The sequence below is a fragment of the Saccopteryx bilineata genome, chromosome 4, assembly GCF_036850765.1.
Source record: "Saccopteryx bilineata isolate mSacBil1 chromosome 4, mSacBil1_pri_phased_curated, whole genome shotgun sequence".
NCBI classification, from domain to species: Eukaryota; Metazoa; Chordata; class Mammalia; order Chiroptera; family Emballonuridae; genus Saccopteryx; species Saccopteryx bilineata.
Genome location: NC_089493.1, coordinates 180,823,323 through 180,844,890, shown reverse-complemented (window position 1 = coordinate 180,844,890; position 21,568 = coordinate 180,823,323). Strand labels below are relative to the sequence as shown.

General features: G+C 44.3%; 1 protein-coding gene across 1 annotated transcript in view; it reads right to left on the bottom strand.

Annotated features, from left to right (window-relative positions):
• ITK (IL2 inducible T cell kinase) overlaps positions 1-21,568 on the bottom strand; it is a 54,873-nt gene that overhangs the window by 2,834 nt on the left and 30,471 nt on the right. The window contains exons 7-16 of the mRNA XM_066273128.1: positions 20,479-20,544; positions 18,700-18,754; positions 9,862-9,944; positions 8,878-9,011; positions 8,415-8,489; positions 6,019-6,190; positions 5,431-5,647; positions 4,395-4,459; positions 4,185-4,303; positions 1,735-1,892 (exon numbers count right to left, since the gene is read on the bottom strand). Of these exons, the coding sequence (XP_066129225.1) occupies positions 1,735-1,892; positions 4,185-4,303; positions 4,395-4,459; positions 5,431-5,647; positions 6,019-6,190; positions 8,415-8,489; positions 8,878-9,011; positions 9,862-9,944; positions 18,700-18,754; positions 20,479-20,544 (1,144 nt within the window). The remainder of the gene's footprint in view (positions 1-1,734; positions 1,893-4,184; positions 4,304-4,394; positions 4,460-5,430; positions 5,648-6,018; positions 6,191-8,414; positions 8,490-8,877; positions 9,012-9,861; positions 9,945-18,699; positions 18,755-20,478; positions 20,545-21,568) is intronic.

The window sequence follows — 21,568 nt, the reverse complement described above, 5'->3', positions numbered from 1 at the left end:
CACCACTGTTCACCTATTAGAATGGCTAAAATCCAAAACACTGACAATACCAAATGCTAATGAGGAGGTGGACCAATAGGAGCTCTCTCTGCTGGTGAGAATGCAAAATGGAGCAGCTAGTTTCTGACAAAGCCACACATAGTGTTATAGTACCACCTAGTAATCCCACTTCCAGATATCTACCCAAATGAGCGGAAACTTATGTCCATACAAAAACCTGCACACCAACGTTTAGAGCAGCTTTATTCGTGCTTGCCAAAACCGAAAGCAATCAGGATGTCCTTCAGTTGGTGCCTGGGTAAACAAACTGTGGTATAGCCACACTAATGGAATAGTATTCAGTGATAAAAAGAAATGAACTGTCAAGCCACAAAACAACATGGAAGAATCTTAAATGCATATCGTTAGGTGAAAGAATTCAATCTGGAAAAGCTACACACTCTAAGATTCCAACTATTATATATGATATTCTCGAAAAGGCAAAACTTGGATAAGAAAAAGATCACTAGTTGCCATGGGTTTGGGGGGAGAAGGAGGGAGGGATAAATACATAAACGTGAAGCCTGGTGGATTTTTGGGCAGCGAAACCACCCTGTAGGATACTAAAATGGTAGAAATACATTTGTCAAAACTCACAGAACTGTACAACACAAAGAGTGACCCTTAATGTAAACTATGAACTTCAGTTAATAATAATGTATCAATAGTGGTTGATTAATTGCAATAACTATACTACACTAAGGCAAAAGGTTTATTAGTAGGGGAGGAGGGTATGTGGGAACTCTGTACTATTTGCTCAATTTTTCTACAAATCTAGAAATTCTAACCAATAAGTTTTATTAAGTTAAAAAAAGAAAAAATGTTAAATAAATGTCAGCTATCATAATTACTATACTATATTTAACCCTTGTTAGGTGGGCTAGATTTGTTTTGCACCCTTGTTTGTTTGTTTCTGATTATAAAAATATCTATCAGCTTAGATTTTGAGCTTACAAATCAAGTATTATTTAATTCTCCTCCAGTAAGAAAGAAAAGGTTTAGAGAATTAATGACTCAGACAGGGTGAAGCTGAGACAAAACTCAAGTATTCTATAGTTTTTCATTTCAGTCTTGACACCCTCCAATGATCTCAGTTTGTATGAGCTCCCTATTTCAGCAACTTGCAACTTGGAATAAAATTTAAAATATCCTAACTCACCAAAAAAGGATGTCTAAAACTCATGCTGATGTGGTTCAAGGCACAGTCTACCACCCAAGCACGAGCTAACTGAGGTATCCGGGAGGGTGCAGAATGATTGGATTCCCTTTCTGAATTGTTGAACGAATAAAATGAACTCTTAAGTCATTTTAATCTTTTCACAGCACAAATCAACTTCTGACCCCCAACTTATAGAACTAACTTTATGTAGGTTCAATGGTTTTGTAATGTTACACAAAAATATTTTCTTAAAAAAACTGGAATATTGACATAGGTTTCACCTTCTCTTTCTCTCTGACAGTATGTTGAAGCCTTGTGACATTATGTAGCAAATAAAATCATATTTAAGGTCATGGCTAGATCTTTTAGGAGTGGGAAAACTCTCTAGTTGAAAGACACTCACAGTCACTTTCCTGTTAATTTATTGTATTCGTCCCTGCTGACTCATCCTCTAAAAGGGGGCCTTTCCCTAGGGGAGGGGGCAGATCCTGAAGCTGTAGGTTATAATGCAGGGGGAAACCACTTCTTTTACTGACCTCTTTCCAGCAATGATTCATGATCTGGTAGATATGCGAGGAGGCCAGCCGGGGCTTGTATAACCGAAATCCAGTAGTGATATCTTCCACCACCTCTGAATTACTTCGGTTTTCATACGGGATTTTGCCTTCGCTGAAGACTTCCCACATCAGCACACCTACAAGAAATGGGAGTGCAGCAGGGCTAATGATAAAGTAGCAAACAAACGCATGTACATCAAGAACTCACAGGCTCTTTGACATGAAGGTTCAAGTCCCTACTTTTAAGAAGTACAACATCAAGCCACCTAAGGCTTATTATTTCTAGAAAACAGAGATTTCCCAACCTTCTTAGTGGTGAAAAACAATATCAGCCCTTTGTTATACTTAAGTCAAATGTTACTACTAGAACTTGCAGGGGACATAAACTTGAATATCTACACATGATGTAAATGAGTGAACTGGGTGAGGTATGTAATAGGGACTAGTGAGGACTGTGGAAAACTGGAGAGCAAAAGTTCTGTCTTCATGGGACAGCTGTGATTTAGCTCCAGCAAGGTAGGACATGTGGGAATGAGGGCTTAGGATTACCACATTTTTTGATTTTTCAAGAGAAGTCATATACGGAGAGTTTTAAAATATAAATCCAATTTGATTTTTAAAAATACTGTGTAGACCAAGCAAAACACACCTTCAGGTTATCCATTTTTGACAAGCTGATTTAATCCATTTTCCTCTGGTGCCCAAGTGTAAATGTCACACCCAGCTTTCTTAGGTGCGAATACATTCATAGATATCAAGAGTAGAAAGACAACTTGCAGGTCATCTAACCCAGTTGTTTTCAATGCATATTCTGGAAAACTTTAGGGCAGAATTTTTCAAAGTATGGCCTTTAAAATGTTTGAATAAATATCCCCTCAGAAGTTTGTTCTTCCAAGTTCATTCTGTAACAAATTTGGCTAACAAAGTCATAGCGGGGTTTGTTGAATAGGGGAGTCATCCTTAAGGAACAGTTCAGAAGGACTCAAAATTAACGAAGCACTTGGTTGTTGGAAATGGATATTCTAAGATGCTGGAGAAGACTTAAAAACTAGTTATTCTTGCCTGACCAAGCAGTGGCGCAATGGATAGAGCGTCAGACTGGGATGCCGAGGACCCAGGTTCAAGACCCCGAGGTTGCCAGCTTGAGCGTGAGCTCATCTGGTTTGAGCAAGGCTCACCAGTTTGGACCCAAGGTCGCTGGCTCGAGCAAGGGGTTACTCGGTCTTCTGTAGCCCCACGGTCAAGGCACATATGAGAAAGCAATCAATGAACAACTAAAGTGTCACAACGAAAAACTAATGATTGATGCTTCTCATCTCTCTTCGTTCCTGTCTGTCTGTCCCTATCTATCCCTCTCTCTGACTCTCTCTCTGTCTCTGTAAAAACAAACAAACAAAAACTAGTTATTCTTCTAGAGATTTTATTAGTCAGCTCCTTCTTGGTTTTTACTACTAGTCAATTCTCCTGACAAACCTTCCCTTCATAGAGGAGGGCAATATCAGACCCCAGCCTGTTCTGTCTAAAGTGGGATCCTTCTTGTGATGCAAATCAAAGAGCTGTTTGGTATATCTTTGTGCAGACTTTAGTACGCACCAACTGTGGCTCAGGGTGTTGTGACATATCCAGCAGGAATGTTTAGTACTTCCTGCCACACCACTATCCTTCATTCTGCCTCTCCTTCATGACATATTAGAAATTCTAATTCCTTATCATGACCTCCAGCTTCATTGCACTCCTGTTCGTCCCCCCTTCTCTTTGGACACATCGAGCTTTTGTACTTGCTGGTTCCTCTGTCAGGGACACTGTTCCCCAGATATCAGAGAGGGCTTCCCAGATTGTGTAGTTAAAGCACATCCTCTCTCACGCCCCCAGTCACTCTCTATCCCATGACTTTGTTTTATTCATAGCACTTACTTAACCTTACAGACATGTTGATTAGCTTGTTTACATAATTGTTATCTGCCTCCTCCTAAAATTTAGCTCCAAGAGGTGTGTTTCCTGTCCTAACCACGGCTGTTTTGTGAGCACCAACGTTAGGCCCTGGCATACAGGAGATGCTCTGTAAATTCTTGTTGAATGAATGAGTAAACCGTTACTGGGGATTATGGTAAGTGTGGGAATAGAACATTGGACAAAACACGGCCCTGGTCTTCAAGAAACTAACTCATGGTCTGATCTCCTGACTCCTCCAGCATTGGATCCCACAGCAGCTTGCCACCAGAATCCTAAATGCCTGCTTTCATTTTTACCATCCCCCTATTTCAAAGATCTCTAAAGAATAAATACAATATTGAGGGCCCCTTCATACATTTTAGAGCTGTTATTACACACAGGCTACCCAATGGGGCTCCCTCACCACCCAGAGTTCAAGGGCAAGTAGACCCAGATCTATGGGGTATTGGTATGGAGCCAAGATCACACTCACTCACCAAACGACCACACATCTGACTTGCTGCTGTAGCGACTGAAGGAGAAGACCTCTGGGGATGCCCACTTCACCGGGAATTTGGTGCCTGTGGAGCTGGTGTATTGATCATCAAGGACAAACCTGGGAAGAGAATGGAGAGAGAATGTCCACATCTTCTGGGGACATGAGTCCCATTCCTGAGGCTGTGCTGGCACCCCATTCCCGTAATTACCTTGTCATCCCAAAGTCCGACACCTTGATGACTTGGTTTTCTCCCACTAAGCAATTTCGGGCAGCCTGGAGAGGAGACAGGCAGACAAAAGGGAAAGAGAAATTGTTGGTGGATATTCAGTAATTAAGGAGGCTCCTATAATCACGGCCCTTTGCTTTTCTGTGTGCTGTTATACAAGGGCATTGAGGAGCTTTACAAATGTTAATTAAACTTTACAAGTGCCTGATGGAAGTTCGCTAGAAAGTTGAATGTGTAAGATCCTTTATCAGAATGAGTAAGTTTGGTCTTTTATCTTCATTGCTGGGATCCTAATTAGAAGAGAAGTCAATGGAGTTGTCTAGCCAATGATACGCTCTAATGCAACATGAGGCGATAAAAAAAATGTTAACATTAGGGCTGCTAGGGAGAGACTTCTGTCTTCCATTTGACTAAAATAAGAATGTTTTGAGGTTGCTAATCCTCTTAAAACTATTTCTCAAGGGGGAGAGTATCTGGCCCCCAATTAGTATCGCAGAATGTTGCATCAGACGAGCCCTTAGCAGTAAAGGACTCCTTTGAGTCTCAGAATTTAATGTGCCTACAGTCTCATGGTGGGACATGTTAAAATAAATATTCCTGAGCCCCAACACCCAGAGATTCTGAGGATGTTTTTAGGATCACCCCAATGTGATTCTTGTGGATCCTGGGATAGCACTTTGAGGAAAAAAAATGCTTGTCCACTTCCCTCATTTTCCAGCAAGACACAGAGGCCACAGGAAAGTGAAGAAGAGGAGGCCACTAGTTTCATTTTGGAAAAATGTAAATGAATCTCAGAGGGTTAGAGTTAGAGGTGGGGCTGCAACGAGAACCCAGATCTAAGTCTTCATGGAACACTTCCCCCCTGGGACTCGCAACGTGGGTAGAGGAAGAAAGAAGTTGGGAGGAGGAGAGAGATGGTCTGTGACTTGTATGGATGACTGCATCCCCAGACCGGGAGCCCTGCATCTCAGTGGCCCTTCATCCTGGACCTGCAGGCGGTGGCCGTGCGCCCTCTTACCAGGTCCCGGTGGATGACACACGCTTCTTCCAGGTAGGTCATGCCCTCACACACGTCCAGGCACATGCCCAGCAGGGTCTCTGCAGCAAAGAGCCCCCGCTGGTTGCGCAGGTAATCCGACAGGCAGCCGTGCTCCATGAATTCAAACACGAGGCAGATGGGGGCCTGCTCCAGGCATACCCCATACAGCTGGACCAGTTTGGGGTGAGAGAGTTTCCTGGAGGAAAAAGGCAAGGGGTGAGATGGTCCAAACTCAGTCTCCCAAAAATGTACCCCATAAAAAAAAAATGAAGGGTGGCAGAGAGTCGGCTGGTGTGTGTATGTGGATGAACGGAGGCCAGTGTGGCCAGTATGTGGTGAACCAGAGGAGAGATGGGTAGGAGATGAGATTCACGAGCGGACAGGGGCCAGACCATGACAGGCCTCGTAGACCATGGTGAGAGCGTGATTTTATTCTCTGTGCCAGAGGGAGCCATCGCCGGATCTGAGCAGGGTGCTGGCACAATGCAGTATCAGTGGTATTTAAAGAACACAGCCCAGAACACCCTCCCCAAGGCATCTTTGCGCACCCTTGTTTGGACCACTCACATCATGACTTCGGCCTCCTCTATGAGGTCCTCTTCTGACATAGCTCCTTCCTGAATGGTTTTGATGGCCACCTTGTCCTTGTTGAGCCAGTAGCCAAGATGCACCAGTCCGAACTGCCCGCTGCCAATCTCCTGCACAAAAGTGAGCTCCGAGGGCTGGATCACCCATTTCCCTGGAGGAAACAGAGATGGTTTTCCAGGGTTGGCAAGCAGTAGCTCTGAGCCATACGGCTGCCAGGAGGTAGTACAGCCCTATGTATAGTGTTAGTTTATTGTTAACAGAACCCAAAGATGGCAAATGTGATAAGCCTTAGATTTAGAACCATCACAGATAGATAAAATTATCTTTTCCCAAACAACAACATAGGATATGCTTTTAAAACCATGAGAAACACATGTGTGGGAGGATTCATAAAGAAAAAGAGACTGACATTAATCAAGATATCAAAGAAAGAAAATGAAAGGCTTCTTGTAAAGTCCCAATCATTTTCTATACCTGTCTAAACATTGATTATTGTCATTTTTCACACAGAGCAAATTTTATTTAAGCTGATCATTCATTCATTTACCCACCAACAGCACCCACGATGCACACAGCACTCCGGTGGGCCTTAGCCGAGGTAGGGGCCAAGGAATCCAATTTAAGAGAACTGGGAAAGAGGGCCCAGCCAGTACAGTGTCCGGCACATGATAGGATCTTAATAAATGTTCAAAAGACAAATATCAAGGGTCTGGGTCTCAATTTTCACACTGACAAAGTGAATGGGTCCGTAAGATAATCTCTGAGATCCCATCCAGCATGGTGACATCAGGAGTCTACCGTTATTAGAAGAACTCTCTTTTCACAGGATTTGAGAGGTGTTTTCCTTCCCTGACACTTGGTCTAGTACTGCAGACAGCTTGGTTTCTACCTCTGAGGCAGAGACTCCACGGAAAACAGTACTGAGCACCGACCGTGTATCAGATACGGTGCCTATTAGGAATGGCAGCCCCTAGCAAGTAAAGTATGACCATCTAACCACCTGTGTCAAGATCACCGAGGGCACTTGTTTAAAATGTAGACTCCAGGAGCCCTGTATTAGGGTTTGTTTGGGTCAGTGTTGGGGAGGGGCCGGGAGTCAACATTAAAAAAAAAAATTTTTATTTATTTATTCATTTTAGAGAGGAGAGGGAGAGACAGAGAGAGAGAGAGAGAGAGAGAGAGAGAGAGAGAGAGAGAGAGAGAGAGGAGAGACAGAGAGAGAAGGGGGGAGGAGCTGGGAGCATCAACTCCCATATGTGCCTTGACCAGGCAAGCCCAGGGTTTTGAACCGGCGACCTCAGCATTTCCAGGTTGACGCTTTATCCACTGCGCCACCACAGGTCAGGCTGAGTCAACATTTTTAATAAGCATCCCATGTGACTTTGATACTCAGTGAGGTTTGAGAATCACCAATCTGGTAGATATCCAATGGAAATTCCACAGCCTTCTCCATCAGAATAGTTTGGACAAAGGGATGCAAGCTCATTGCCTTCAGGCTCCCGGCAGATAACCACAAGTGGGTGAAGCAGTTCCGTAGGGCAAGAAGGAGTAGTAGGGCCTGTGGCACCGGAGGTGTATGCCCTGCCTAATGGCATTTAAACAACTTTTAACACTGTGCCTTGCAAACAAACACTTCTAGATGCTGTATACCCCTTGCAATAGTGGGAACACAGAATTAAGGCATTGTTTCCTAATATTTTTTCTAATAACATTTAGTAGAGTGCTCCATATGAAGTGGGTGCTCAAGACGCATTTCACTGATGAACTCTTTTTTTTTTTTTTTTTTCCATTTTTTTCTGAAGCTGGAAACAGGGAGAGACAGTCAGACAGACTCCTGCATGCGCCCGACCAGGATCCACCCGGCACGCCCACCAGGGGCGATGCTCTGCCCACCAGGGGGCGATGCTCTGCCCATCCTGGGCGTCGCCATGTTGCGACCAGAGCCACTCTAGCGCCTGAGGCAGAGGCCACAGAGCCATCCCCAGCGCCCGGGCCATCTTTGCTCCAATGGAGTCTTGGCTGCGGGAGGGGAAGAGAGAGACAGAGAGGAAAGCGCGGCGGAGGGGTGGAGAAGCAAATGGGAGCTTCTCCTGTGTGCCCTGGCCGGGAATCAAACCCGGGTCCTCCGCACGCTAGGCCGATGCTCTCTGATGAACTCTTAACTAAAAATAATGGACATTGATTTGGCCACGATATATGCTCTTCTATATATAACTGTCTTACACACATCTCCAGATACACAGTGCACCTGTTCTCATGGTCATTTTAAGTCTGGGGAAGAGTTGGTTCATGGAAAGTTCATTCAGCTTTGTCCCAGACCTTCAGGGACACGAGTTTTAGTGCAAATGTATAACATTCCTGAATGTCCTGCTCACCATATCTCAGTCCTGCCGTGACGGGGGCCTTCTGCCTCCAGGAACAAACCGGATAGCGAAGTCGAGTGACCAGGCCTGGGTTGAATTAAAAGGCAGAAGGCTGTGGTTAGAGTGTTGCTGGACCAACCATCCAAATCAAATCACCAGGGAGAAATATAACCCAGTGCAAAAGCTGCTCTTATTTTGGGAAACCAACCCCGAAGCCCAACCACTGATATCACACCCTCTCTGAGAAGAGTCAGAAACGCAGGTGAGAAGGTGGTAAAATCCCACAATTTCAACAGCAGAATTTGCTCATGGAAAATATGTGGTAGAATCCCATATTCGGCACCCTTTTCTATTTGTATATTTAATTATTATTTAAGCTCAGCTTGTTTGACATGAAGAACCCAGGCTAGGCGTCTGTCACTTTTCTTCCTCTGCGTCCCTATGTGAGGGTCCCCCTTTGTCCTGTAGGACTCACCTCCTCCATTGTGCTGGTGATAATTGATGAGGAGAGGGATGGAATCAAACACATACTTTTCAGCCACATAGTATCGCTTGGGGTTGTCATTTGTCTCCTTGATGTGATAGTGCTTTATGCAGGGGTTGTTCTCACTTAAACAAATGAAACACAGATGCAGTGATTAGGAAGCAATGTTTATGTACAAAAATGTCAAGTGGTGTCAGATTCCTGCCGGCTCTGTTTTCCACCCTCTCACAAGGACGGTGGACGTCAGTCCTGACAGGCTGGTCCTGCGTGCTGTCCGAAGGACTCTGAGTGTGCATGTGGACTCAGCTAGAATCAGTGCTGTGATGTTGCTTCACAGCCACAAAATGGGGAGTGGTCTCATCCGAGCTACATGTTTACCTTCCCTGCTCCATGGTTTTAACTAATTATCAGCCCATGTTAAGGCAGCATCTCGGGCCCCTTCCCACCAATGGGTGCATACAGCAGGGTGAACACAGCAGCCCTGTTATCCTTAGAAAGGCCTGCGTCCAACGTTGGCCCTTGGCTGACATCTGAGAACTTGGATTGGAAACCGTCGGTCAACTTCCGGCACATAGTAAGGACTCAGGAAATGGTAGGAAGCTTTATTCACAAGCCGGAACTAGAATTCATATCTTTATACTACCAGCCAGCAGTATCTTTTTTTTTTATTATTCCATGTAATTAATTATAAACTCATCAAGTCCAGGGCCAGGCCTTTTATCTCTTTAGAGCTCTGCACTCAGGGATGCTCTTCGGGAAAAGAGCCTGGTATTCCGTCCCAGCTCGGTCACTTTCCAGCTCAGTGATGCACTTACGTCTGCCACAATCCCCCCAGTTTTCCCAGGGGGAACAGGGAAAACACACTGTTCCCAGGACCCCTCAACCTCTGGGGCTGCAGACGGTCCTGGGTGTGCCGACTTCCTCGCCCACTTCGGGACCATCTCCCCCGCTCCGCCGAGCGAGTTAGCACCGTACCTGACAACGGCCTTGGTGAAAACAGACACGGTGTACGTCCCCGGAGTCCTGGAGTCTCGTACCATGAAGGCCCCTTCTTTGCCCTGGGATGGTTAGAAAGAACGGCCAGTTAGCGGTCCCAGGAAACCAGTCTCGGGTACCCAGCTTCACTTTCTTGCTCATGAACGGGGGAAATTCCGTAGGCCAGCATGGTATAGAGCAGACTTTCAGCAATAATGGCTACCAGTTTATATATTCTTTTAACAGATACCTGTTGAGCTCTTAGCATGGGCCAGAGACTATTCTAGTGGTGGTATAAGTGGTAATGGGGACCAGCAGACACAAGCTCTGCCCTCTTGGGGCTCACCACGTTACCAGCCTCATTACGAATACCGTCCAACCCTCAGCACCACACTGCAATCTAGATGTCACTGATGTCACTATCTGCAATACCCTGGTGAGGACACTCAGTGCCAGAGAGCCGAAGTGACTTCCTCATGATCCGCAACCAGTAAGTGGCAGACCTGGAATTTGAACCTTAACGTGGCCTGTGAGCAAAAGCCCACGCTCATTCTACTCCTCCTCGATGTCTCCTTTCAACAAACACTAGAAGCCACTTCTCCATTCCCCCATGAGGGCAAATGCTCTCTGTCCTGGAAGCTTCATCAGTTCTTCAGTGAAATAACATTTTTTGGTCCCTTTTCAAAGCGCTGATTTCGCTGTAGGGCAAAGGGAGAAAAAAACACGAAGCTGCTGGCTGCATGAGGGAAGTGGAGAGAAGAGGAACACCCAAATTTGCACCCTTTACTCCCCCGGTGATTCTGTTAGCGCTGATGAAATGAGTAAAAGCAGATGGTTATGCTAGTTTCTTCATTACTGCTGGGAACCTTAAAATCTTAGCACTGTTAGAGTTAGGACTTCATGTCTAATGTGCTATTGCTACCCAGCTGTAGATCTCTGCTGGTAATATTTGCAAAGGCTATTATCATGATTTACTGAACTCAGACAGAGTGCGGTCATTAAGCGAAGGCCTGAGTCAGGAGCTTTGAGTGCTGGGCATACTCTTGTAGAATGTGGAACCAAGTATATACGATTTAGAAAAACACAGGCCCCTACATCCCCCAACCCCAAAGGTGAGTTGTCTATACATAAAAATAATAACCATAGGTGGCTGTGTAATTGTTTGAATCCTAGAATTTCAGGGTGAGAAAGGACCATATGAAGGTTACCTAGTTCAGGGTTATCCCAACCTCGGCACCCTTGACATTCTGGGCCCTGTATTTCTTCTACGTGGGGGGTGGCTTTCCTGTTTTACTAACTAGATAACAAGCTTTAGCAAGTGTTCCTGGGTGGACAAAATCAGCTCTGGTTACGAACCTCTGATCTGGCCTAACTACTGAAACCCCTGTGCGACAAACGTTGTTGATGATCACAATTGCACCCCCCCCAAAAAAAAACAAAACAAAATAGCAACAGCAAACCACTGACCATGCTCCACTCCATATCCACACACTAGAATCTCCAAGACTGGGGCCCTGGCACCTGACCGTCTCAAAAGCTTGCCATGTGATTCTTACAGACATTCAGGTCTGATCTCCACTGACTCAGCTAAGCACACAGCACTTATTTATAACAGTCTTGATGAACAGTCTCTGTAGAAAGCTTATCCTTGCACAGAAACATAATCTGCCTCCTCTAACTTGGCCCTAACCTGCAGTGTGTGTGTGTGTGTGTGTGTGTGTGTGTGTGTGTGTGTGTACACGCGCACGCATGTGTAGAAGGGTTGGGGTGGGGAGGCCCTAACCTGCAGTGTGTGTGTGTGTGTGTGTGTGTGTGTGTGTGTGTGTACACGCACGCGCATGTGTAGAAGGGTTGGGGTGGGGAGGCCGGGGACAATTAACTGGCTCTTACAATATTGTTCATTCTTGCCAACCATATAGTTTACCACATAAACTGTGTGAACCCCCCAAACTCTTCTTATCTCTGCTGGGAATTTCAAGAGTCTATTTTGAAACTTGGGAAGTGGAGTGGAGTTTCAAGAGTCTATTTTGAAATTTGGGAGTAGGAAGTGGGGAAATTGGATGAAGGTGGTCAGAAGGCACAAATTTCCAGTTTTAAGATAAATAAGTCATGGGGATGTGATATACAGCATGGTGACTACAGTGAACGATACTGTGCTGTATATTTGATAGCTACTACTGTATATTTGAAAGTTGCTGGGAGTAGATTCTAAAAGTTATTGTAAGAAAAAAAACTTGCAACTATGTGTGGTGATGGGTGTTAACTAATTGTGGTCATCAGTTTGCAATATATACATATATCAAATCATTACGTTGTTAACTTACACAATGTGGAACATCAATTTTCTCAACATCATGTTTGTGATATTCACCCATGCATTACATGAAGCATAGACTGTCTTTAAAATGTCTCTCCTTTTGCCTGACCAGGCAGTGGCACAGTGGATAGAGCGTCAGACTGGGATGTGGAGGACCCAGGTTCGAGACCCCGAGGTCGCCAGCTTGAGCGCAGGCTTATCTGGTTTGAGCAAAAGCTCACCAGCTTGGACCAAGGTCGCTGGCTTGAGCAAGGGGTTACTCGACCTGCTGAAGGCCCGCAGTCAAGGAGCATATGAGGAAGCAATCAATGAACAACTAAGGTGTTGTAATGTGCAACAAAAAACTAATGATTGATGCTTCTCATCTCTCTGTTCCTGTCTTTCCCTGTCTATACCTCTCTCTGACTCCCTCTCTGTCTCAAAAAATAAATAAATGAATAAATAAAAATAAATAAATAACATGTCTCTCCTTTTGCCAAACAGTGAAACTTTTAGTCTTGGCTGGTTGAGATGTGAGGGGTTAAACTCAAGGCAGGAAGAAACAAAACCTCAATAGAGGTCAACTCTGTCAGCATGTATAATTTATTCTAAAAGAGAAGAAATGTACACCAAAATGACCAGAAGTTTACCAACTGTTTTGTGAAGAGGGGCGTGTGAACAAATATTCAATTAAGAGCATTTTGTTGTTATTCTTTCAAGGAAGTCATTATTATTACTTGGACAAAAATTTGTCATCAGAGCAGGGCCTAGCTGGTAGCAAGAGGAACCCGCCGACGTGAGAAAAAGGAGAGGTGAGGTTTGCAGTCAGCTCTGCCTAGCGCAGGAGATTCAGAGCTCTTCCTCCATTGCTGTTGCTAGGCAACACTCAGTGATGGTGACAGGAAACTGGTTTGAAGCGAGGTGGCCTAGATTTCTGAGGAAAATGAGGTATCCAGCATATGCCTTACCACTGACTTCCTGAAAAGGGCTCAGCGGAAGTCACAACCACCCAGGGCACTGGAGCCCGAAAGGTCTTTGCTCATATCACCGCCACGCAAGCAGGCACTGACCTTGGGCAATATAGGCTGAGGTGGGGGAACCTCGCTCCCATGGGACATTTTCAAGGTCTCAATTTACCTTTCATACTTTATCTAGGAAAAAATAAGTAAACAGGAAACAAGAGAAAAAATCATGCCAAGAAGGTGAAATGCATGGATTAGAAATATAGGGATGGGAGAATAGAACTTAAATCTTGTATCCCTTTATTAACTGTGTGTGTACAGTTATGCGTGTGCATGTAAGAAGTACCCCTGCTCTCGTCCAGATTATACCACTGATTCACACTCTGACCTTGGCTCCAGTTTACTCGCCTAAAACACCCAAGGGATGATCCAGAGGTTTTCAGAAGGAATTCTCATTCTAACGGCCTACAAGTCTATGAATTGTAGAAGTTTCCTCATTAGATGCATGAGCTTCATTTTTCTTGGCTGTATAGTGATCTTTGTAAGCTTGCTGGGAGAGTTCATGTGAGGTGCATCCTGGACCATGATGCCAGAACAAGGGTGAGGGGCATCATCCCGTGTTAAGGTATACCATCTGCTGGGAGTATTTATTCTGCTGTCTGCTGTCGTCTGAGACATGCTGACTGGGCTGGGAGTATCTTTCTCTCTTTCTGCCCATATGATCTGAGGGTGATCTTACAGAAGGTAATCTTGACACACAGTTTCAGTTATTACGAAAGAAAGACTGATAAGTCATAGCCTTGTCATACCACATTGTACTCTAGGAAGGTCTGACACATAGCCACTCTTTACTCTGGTTCCTTTCTTCTCTTGAAACAAAGCCATTATTAAGTCAATACTGCATCTTTAAATGACAACTTAGAATCACAGAAATAAGATAAACCATGTGTTAGGGGAGGCTCCTGCCTGAGATTCAGGTCTCCTGACGTGTGTGATGTTATAAGGTACGGGGTGACTGCTTACAAGAATTTACTCTCTACCTGAAGGGGTTCAGACAGAAGCGATCCAGGCAACGTGGGCACAGTGCCACTGGAGAAGCAGTGACACTGCACCATAAGGGTTCAAAAGAGAGGAAGAGCACATCTCCTGGCCAGGGAGAAGGTAAGCATGGGAAGCTTCATAGAAGAGGTGTTATCTGAAGAATAGATAGGACACTGTAAGAGATGCTAGTTTGTGGTCCCCAAACTTGGGTAGGTTGCAGGATCCCCTGGGGCCACCTCCAGAGGCTTTGATTGGTAAGGGCTGGAGTCTTAGAATTTTTATTTTTTAAAAATTATTTATTTACTTATTCATTTTAAAGAAGAAAGACAGAGATAGAGATAGAGATAGATAGATAGAGAGAGAGAGAGAGAGAGAGAAGGGGGGAGGAGCAGGAAGCATCAACTCCCATATGTGCCTTGACCAGGCAAGCCCAGGGTTTTGAACTGGCAACCTCAGCGTTTCCAGGTTGACACTTTATCCACTGCGCCACCACAGGTCAGGCAGAATTTGTTTTTTTAAAAGCTCCTCCAATAATGCTCACGATCAGCCAGGTTCTCCTTAAGCACAGTCGTTCATGTAAAAACACTTATTAAGCATTTGATACATGCATTCATTCAACAAACATTTATTGAGCAACTTTGTCATAGGTACAGTTGTGGGTTCCTAAGTAGAGCAGGTACATGATAAAGTGTCTCTATTCTAGTGGAGAAATAGGTATGAGGCCGTATGTCGGGAGATTTAGTTAACAAAACTGAAATAAATCCATTCTGGGTTAAGCATAATGAGTCAATCCATGTCTCACTGGTCCTATACCTGTTAGATAGGGAGACACTAAACATACCCACGAAACAATTCAGCTGTTGTTTCAAACAGCAGTGTGAGACAGGGAGCCACCGAAGCTTTCCTTTGTATTACCTACAGAGGCAAAGAGGATTAGGTCAAGTATTACAGTTCAGAGAGTTCAGAGTATTAGTGAGGAGGGATGTTTCAGCAGCCAGGGCGAGCAGAATGTATTTAAGTCCCTCCAGAGAACTTCTGTAAAATAGGAGTTTTAATGACCTTTAGCTAGTCATTAATGAGGGCATGTGTGCCCACGGGCAACGCTTTATGCACCGGTGAGTGACTGAAAGTAATAAAACTGCAGGTTTTAAAATAATTTTGCACTTCCTCTCAATTAGTCAAGTTTTACTGTGTTACCCAATTAAGTAGGTTGGGGGAACCGGATGCTGAGCTGGCTCCATATGTATCCCAAGTTTGAGCTGAAAAAGATACAGATTCCCAGGAATTCAGTTTTGGAAGTTCTGATCTGTAGGTCGGGGCAGGCCCTGGGAATCTGAATTTTTAAGGTTTCCTAGGGGTTCATTGTGGGATCTGGCAGAAACCAGAGTCCAGTAATGACTCAGCTCAATTCCTCTTTGTCAATGAAATCTTTCTAACTCCGCTAGCGTCTTCTCCAAACTCAGACACCCCTGAAAGCCAGCCTCCTGTGCTCATAGCTTATTTTAGATGATCCTCTAAGTCTTTCTTCAGCATTTGTATGTTTCCCAATAGAGTCACTGTCCTGACAGTGGTCAAAGTCCTGGCTCAAGCACCCCTAAGTGCTTAGTCCTGTGCTCACCAAGATGGTCAGGTCCCCGAGTGAATATTAAGAAGTCCTAATAAAGGAAGTGGTGCAAATATACCATAACTGAAATGGGTAACAATTGAGACGACCGACAGAATAGACTGCCTGTATCGCAGTCATCACTGTAAACACGCAGTCTTTCGGAGAAGCCACAAACAACTGAACTCACCCTCTTTGATGAGGACAAGTTTCCCGAGGGCAGAACATTGCACCCTGTCCTCTTCGGAAGCTGCCTGTTCAAGGCATCTTACCCAAAGGAGGAAAACCAAGTTCACTGCTTCCAAATACGACTGGATTTTCCTTCTCCTCTCCTCTTACAGATATTATATTTTTCCCCCTCTAATAGAGTGAATCAATCTATTACCAGGTTTTCTTATGCAAAAGTGAATAGACATTAATAATGGACTCTATGTCTTTAAATTATCCTTTGACAATATTCATCATCTTCTCCACCTTCCCATCACAGCCTTTCACGCCCGGCTTGGCATCCTCCCGGGTTTTCTTCTCTAAGGCTCACTCCTAACCACTGTCCAGAGTCACGGATGGTTTGGGTGACCACTGTCCGGTTTGCCTGGGACTGGTGTGGGGTAGCGGGTGCTCCTGCCACACAGGAACCTCAGTTTCAAAGTGAAACAGTTCCAGGCAAACTAGGATGTGTTGGCCACTCTAGTTTCATTGCCTTCAGATGAGAGTTACACTTTAAGATTCTTAAAGATAAGAAATACTTTCAAACCATAACTGGAAAATGGCATATGGTGAAAGGCAGAGATGGTGTTGACATTTGGCCCCCAGAGACTAATGCCTTCTTTTAACTCATACTGACTCTTTCCTGGTCTCGCTGGTAAGGCTAGGGCTTGGGCTCTGTTCTTTCACATTGACTACATATTTGATGAGGCTGGAGCAATATTTCTTTTAAATTACTAATGCCTGGGTCTTTCCAATCCTGGAGAGGCTGATTTAATGAGTCTGGGGTTTGGCCTGGGCACTGGCTTTTAAAGTGTTTCCTGGGTGAGTCTAATGTGCCAACAGGCCTGAGAACCACTCCGCTAGGCATATATGCTGATAAGTTCATTGGTGGCTCTGTGAGGCTTTCTCCCCACACCTCCCTGCTTTTGATTTCTCTGCAGGCGCCATGGATGTGCCGTCTCAGTGCTCCCCGGCGTGTGGTCTGCAGATGGGTGTCAGCTGGCAAACTGTTACTGGCCCACTCCCAGACAGAAGGAAAGATTGAGAGTCAGCCTTTAGACACCTTTATAACAATTTGATAGATTAATTTTTTTTGTTCAATGAATCTAATAATAATTTTTTAAAATTTGGACTTGCGTTTTTGTCTTTGCTTCTTTTTTTTCCCCTAGTAACTCATTTTTATTGTATTTTGTAAAATATAAACTTGTGACAACTTGGAAATTAAAAACAAACCACAAAAAGTGATTCATCACAGGCCCTGGCCGGTTGGCTCAGTGGTAGAGCGTCGGCCTGGCGTGCAGAAGTCCCGGGTTCGATTCCCGGCCAGGGCACACAGGAGAAGCGCCCATCTGCTTCTCCACCCCTCCCCCTCTCCTTCCTCTCTGTCTCTCTCTTCCCCTCCCGCAGCAAGGCTCCATTGGAGCAAAGATGGCCCCGGCGCTGGGGATGGCTCCTTGGCCTCTGCCCCAGGCGCTGGAGTGGCTCTGGTCGCAACAGAGCAACACCCCGGAGGGGCAGAGCATCACCCCCTGGTGGGCAGAGCGTCGCCCCCTGGTGGGCGTGCCGGGTGGATCCCGGTCAGGCGCATGCGGGAGTCTGTCTGACTGTCTCTCCCTGTTTCCAGCTTCAGAAAGATACAAAAATACAAAAAAACAAAAAAAAAGTGATCCATCACAGATATTTTGAGAGGCAGTACCCTAGAATAACAAACCAGCTTCTGGTCCAGGGAGAGAGTGTTCACCTTGGGTGCCAGTTAATCAATGGCAGCTATTGGAACACATGTGTTGAAAAGGATCTCAATGCCTGACCTGTGGTGGCACAGTGGATAGACCGTTGACCTGAAATGCTGGGGTCGCCAATTCAAAACCCTGGGCTTGTCCAGTCAAGGCAAGTACAACAAGCAATCATTCAACGAACAACTTAAGTGAAGAAGCTATGAGATGATAATTCTCGTTCCCCATCCCTCTCTTTCCTCTCTCTGTAAAATCAATAAATAAAATCTTTAAAGGAAAGAAAGGAAAGGATCTCAAAACTGTGGACCGTGACCAACACAGTGTTGGTCCTAGGAGAGGAGCAAAGAGTAGCAGTATGCGAGCTGGGTGACTGCCACCCTGATTTAGTCCAATGCTCACCTTCCACTTAATGAGAAACTGAGGCCCAGAAGGAAAATGAGACGTCCCCAAAGTCACACACTGAGTTAGTGGCAGAGCTGGCACCAGGACCTAGTATTTTCCTACCGCACCATGATTACTCTCTTCTCATCCCTCCATCCCTTAACCCTGAGGTCCCTGGGTAAGGTCAGGGCCACCACTCACACTGCAAGGGTCTCGCGGACTGTTGCACGAGCAACAAGTTAAAACCGTGTTGCATTGCTTCTGTGCGCGTGGCTCACCCAGGCACAATCTGAGTCACAGTCCCCTGACCTAGCCAGAGAGATAAGTGAGGAAGACAGTCCCTAGGCTCCCTGGTATCAAGCATCACAGCCAGAAAGACCACCACACCTGCGGCAACGGATGCCAGTCAATACCAAGGCCTTTGACCCTTCCCACGTTCCTTACTCTGTTGTATGCTTATCCTATAAATCCCTAGAATATTTTTACCAACCAGACATGAAAGCCACTGTTAATCCAATATATCGAATCACTGCATTGACATTAACCACAGCATGTATGAAAAAAAAAAGCAGCCTAATTTTTTTTTAAGTCAAAATGTAGATTAAGGGGACTTACTGTGTCCAAAAGAAGTTTTTCAGCTTTGTCTCGGCTGATGCTCTTATTGTACCACCTGAAAGCAGAAAAGAGTTTTATGTCACTGACATCTAAACTTTTTTTTATGATTTATTTATGAAAGAGATTGCCAGAAATACCTTTAAAAGGGGGAATACATTTTTTATTTGCCCCAGTCCCCACCATTCCCTATTGCTTTATAGTCAGTTGGAATTTTGGGTGTGTATCCTGTGTCCTAAGTGAAGAGATTCTAGTAATTAAAAACAAAAAAACAAACAAAACTTCCCAGCCTGGTGAGCATGTGAAATAAGTAACTTTTCCCCCCTGAAAGCATTAACTATAAAAAATGAAAAAGAATTCCATTGAAGCATGTATTTATGCATGTTTTATTGCAGCTCAAGGGTTCTTGGAGTTGATGACTCTTAGCTGAGGGGTGGGGACTCTTGTCCTTCACTGAAATGAATCTCAGGTTGAGAGATTCTTCAGAAAACAAATGATAGATCTCCCCTATAGAATGCATTCTCATTTCAACAACAAATGACCACATATGAACTAATAAAACCCCACACAAGTTAATAGAAGTCCTTGTAGCTAGTATTCTTCAACACTAGTATCATCATCTTGTTTAAGATGTCCACATTATTTTTAAAAACTTGGCCCTGGCCAGTTGGCTCAGTGGTAGAGTGTTGGCCTGGCGTGCAGGAGTCCCGGGTTCGATTCCCGGCCAGGGCACACAGGAGAAGCGCCCATCTGCTTCTCCACCCCTCCCCCTCTCCTTCCTCTCTGTCTCTCTCTTCCCCCTCCTGCAGCCAAGGCTCCATTGGAGCAAAGTTGGCCCGGGCGCTGAGGATGGCTCTATGGCCTCTGCCTCAGGCGCTAAAATGGCTCTGGTTGCAGCAGAGCAATACCCCAGATGGGCAGAGCATTGCCCCCTGGTGGGCATGCCGGGTGGACCCCAGTCGGGCGCATGTGGGAGTTTGTCTGACTGCTTCCCTGTTTCCAACTTCAGAAAAATACAAAAAAACAAAAACAAACCAAAAAACTTGGTGGCTACATCTTACTTTCTGGTGCAGTAAGATGTTCCAAGTTCATCTTGTTCTTTTCCTGCCCCGCCCCTGAATCCCCAAGAACTCCTGGTCTTGATCATGGAAAGTATTGTTTAGAGATCAAGGTCTGGGCGTGCACACTGCTACCGTGATGTTATTGCTTCTGGGCTTCTCAGCAGCTAAGCTAGGAAATCTATGTACATGGTGAGTGCTCTGTATGCTACAATTTGATTTCATTAAATTTTAAGTAGTTCCATTAAACTTATATCCATGTGAACTCTTCTAAATGACAACTTGAAAGAAACAATACAAGCTAAGCAGATATTTAATACCTATGTGTCTGCTCTTTTGGTATTGGACATATTACACCATGTATTTAGATCAGTTCGTATTCAATTCAGTGCTCATGGTATTTTTTTTTTCCTCTCTCAATTAAGTTCAATATTCCTGGCCTTCTCAGAAGAACATTTTCCTTTGTTACAATCTGCACAGGCACCCGAGAAGCATCCTCTTGAGAAAAAGGCAGGTGAGTGCACGTGCCCCCTCCCCCTTTTCCTACTTCCGGTGTTCCTCTACCGTTATTTAAGGGTCAGGGTTCTGTATGGGGAGCAGAAAGCAAGTCAAGAAGGAAAAAAAAAACCCCTGGTAATGTTATAAACAACCAATAATTTATTTCTAATCTAAAATGGACTCCTTAGAACCATATTTTTTTTGTAAAATAAATAAAATATCTTACTCGTAGGTTTCCAGATTATTTGCAGACTTTTCCACGAGATAACTGCTTGGTACATATCCTTCATGCCTGTTAAAGGAAAAACCAGTGTTTAGATGAACCCAGCACTAATTTTTTTTTCTTTTTTTAAAAAATTTATTTATTAAATTTAATGCAGTAACATTGATAAATCAGGGTACATATGTTGAGAGAAAACATCTCCAGATTATTTTGACATTTGATTGTGCTGTATACTCCTCCCCCAAAGTTAAATTGTCTTCTGTCATCTTCTATCTGGTTTTCTTTGTGCCCTTCTCCTCCCCCAACCCCTCTCTCCTTCCTCGCCCCATCCCCCCTCCCCCCAACCCCCACCCCTGTTGCCATCACATTCTTGTTCATGTCTCTGAGTCTCATTTTTATGTCCCTTCTATGTATGGATTCATATAGTTCTTAGTTTTTTTTCTGATTCACTTATTTCACTCCGTATAATGTTATCAAGGTCCATCCATGTTATTGTAAATGATCCGATGTCATTATTTCTTATGGCTGAGTAGTATTCCATAGTATATATGTACCAAAGCTTTTTAATCCACTCGTCCTCTGATAGACACTTGGGCTGTTTCCAGATCTTTGCTATTGTGAACAATGAACCCAGCACTAATTTTTATGCCTCCATCTTATAAGTTTAATTCACTAGAATTCACTTAGAGATGGGACAGTCCCACATTATTTGACATTCCTAGTAAGACATTTTAAAGTTTTAGAATAAAAGCATTGGTAAAAATAACAACAACCTGCTCTCCGTTAGAGGCAATAGACTGCCTACTGAAATATGAGCCATAATAAATAAGGCATGGCTATTCGACTTTAAAAGCACTGCTTGCTGTTCTTTTCATTGTGAAAGTTCCTCTACTGGAAAGAAAAAAAAGATCAGCGTGCAGTGTTTATTTTCTATAAGGAAACATTTTTCTGTGTGTGATGATCAGTATATTTTCCACTTTAATGCTATTATTTTATAGTCAGGAAACCAAAATAATTAAAATATAAAAGTTACTTTCCAACCCCAGGGGCCAAAAGATACTGCCTGTCAGCATGGTAAGTTTTTAATTCCAGG